This window comes from Galeopterus variegatus, unplaced genomic scaffold (genome assembly GCF_000696425.1).
Source record: "Galeopterus variegatus unplaced genomic scaffold, G_variegatus-3.0.2 Scaffold11830, whole genome shotgun sequence".
In the NCBI taxonomy this organism is placed as follows: Eukaryota; Metazoa; Chordata; class Mammalia; order Dermoptera; family Cynocephalidae; genus Galeopterus; species Galeopterus variegatus.
Window position 1 is genome coordinate 44726 of NW_007737941.1, and position 1350 is coordinate 46075.

General features: G+C 58.7%; 1 protein-coding gene across 1 annotated transcript in view; it reads left to right on the forward strand.

The window, feature by feature from the left end:
* Positions 1–1350, forward strand: part of LOC103610812 (presenilin-2-like) — a gene marked incomplete at its 3' end in the record, with an annotated part of 4998 nt that overhangs the window by 1905 nt on the left and 1743 nt on the right. Inside the window, exon 2 of the mRNA XM_008594899.1 lies at positions 446–642. Within this exon, the coding sequence (XP_008593121.1) occupies positions 446–642 (197 nt within the window). The remainder of the gene's footprint in view (positions 1–445; positions 643–1350) is intronic.

A 1350-nucleotide genomic window follows, 5' to 3' on the forward strand; every position in this document is an offset into this window, starting at 1 on the left:
CGGGAGCGCCGCCGTGCTCCCAAGCGGCGCACTCTCCAGTGCGCCACCGGGCCGGCCCTGAGCTTGGTTCTTTATGCTTCTGAACCTCTTGCTGAACGCCTGGATTATGTGTCACACTGGATAGTGTCCTGTTTTGTTTTTGTAGGACAAGGGTGTTCTGTACTCAACCTGTATATCCCCAGAGCCTGGCACCATCACTGGTGCAAAGCAGGTGCTCAGCAGATGTTTGTTGATTGAATGAATGAGCACATTGACAGTTCAGAGTGGCCCTTACTTTCCTGGCTGGGCGTTTTGCTCCCTGTGTCACAAGTCGCTCCAGGCCAGTCTTGTGCGAGGCTGCTGCAGCCTTGGTGGCAGGTCTCAGGGACTCTTGCCGAGACCTGTATCCTTGTCTACAGGCCACCTCCAGCCGCCCCCTCAGCCTTTCGCTGCCCTTTCCTTGCAGGAAGGTGGAACAAGGTCCTTGCTCTCCTTTTTCCAGGTGCTTCCCGAGGCAGGGCCATGCTCACGTTCATGGCCTCCGACAGCGAGGAAGAAGCGTGCAACGAGCGGACGTCCCTGATGTCGGCTGAGAGCCCCACGCCACGCTCCTGCCAGGAGGGCGGGCAGGGCCCAGAGGACGGGGAGAACGCTGCCCAGTGGGTAGGTCCCACCAGCAGTCGGAGGCCTTGAAACAGGGTCCTGGTGTTCCCCCAGCTTACAGATGCAAACCAGACACCCCCAGTGTAGGAGGGTGGGGGAGTAAAGGTGAGAACTGGCCCCAAGAGTGGGCACCCTGGGGGATCTGTCATCTGCAGGGGCCTGATGGTAGACTCTGCACGTTCACAGCCCAAGAGCACCTTTGCAAAGGGCTGAACGGTGCTCTCCACCCTGCCCCTTAGATTCACCTTTGCAGGGCGGTCACCGTTTCCCCAGTAATGTGACAGCGAGTTTGGATGCCTGAACGCAAGGACAGGTAACACAGAAGCTCCAGGACGGCAGGAGGAAAAGCCACCGGAGGGGAAACAGTTTTCCATCGATGGCCAGATGGGGAGGAGTCGACCTAATGCACGTTGGCTGTTGAGCTGGGGGTGGGTGGGCTCCAGTGTCCTCTTACCTCTGCTGTCCCCGGCCAGAAGACTGTAACATTATGCAGAGTGGGATTCACGTGGGAGGGTCACTAGCTGACCCATCTCCCTCCCCATCAGGGCAAAACACTCATGAACATGCCTGGATCCCATTCTCGGTTCGCCCATGGTAGTATTGAAAAGGCCCTCCCCGTGGCCCTTCCTCCCCTCACTGAACTTGATCTCTCCCCTCGGAGCTCCCCGGTGAGACAACTCAAGGCGTCTCACCAGCTCAAGGCCACCC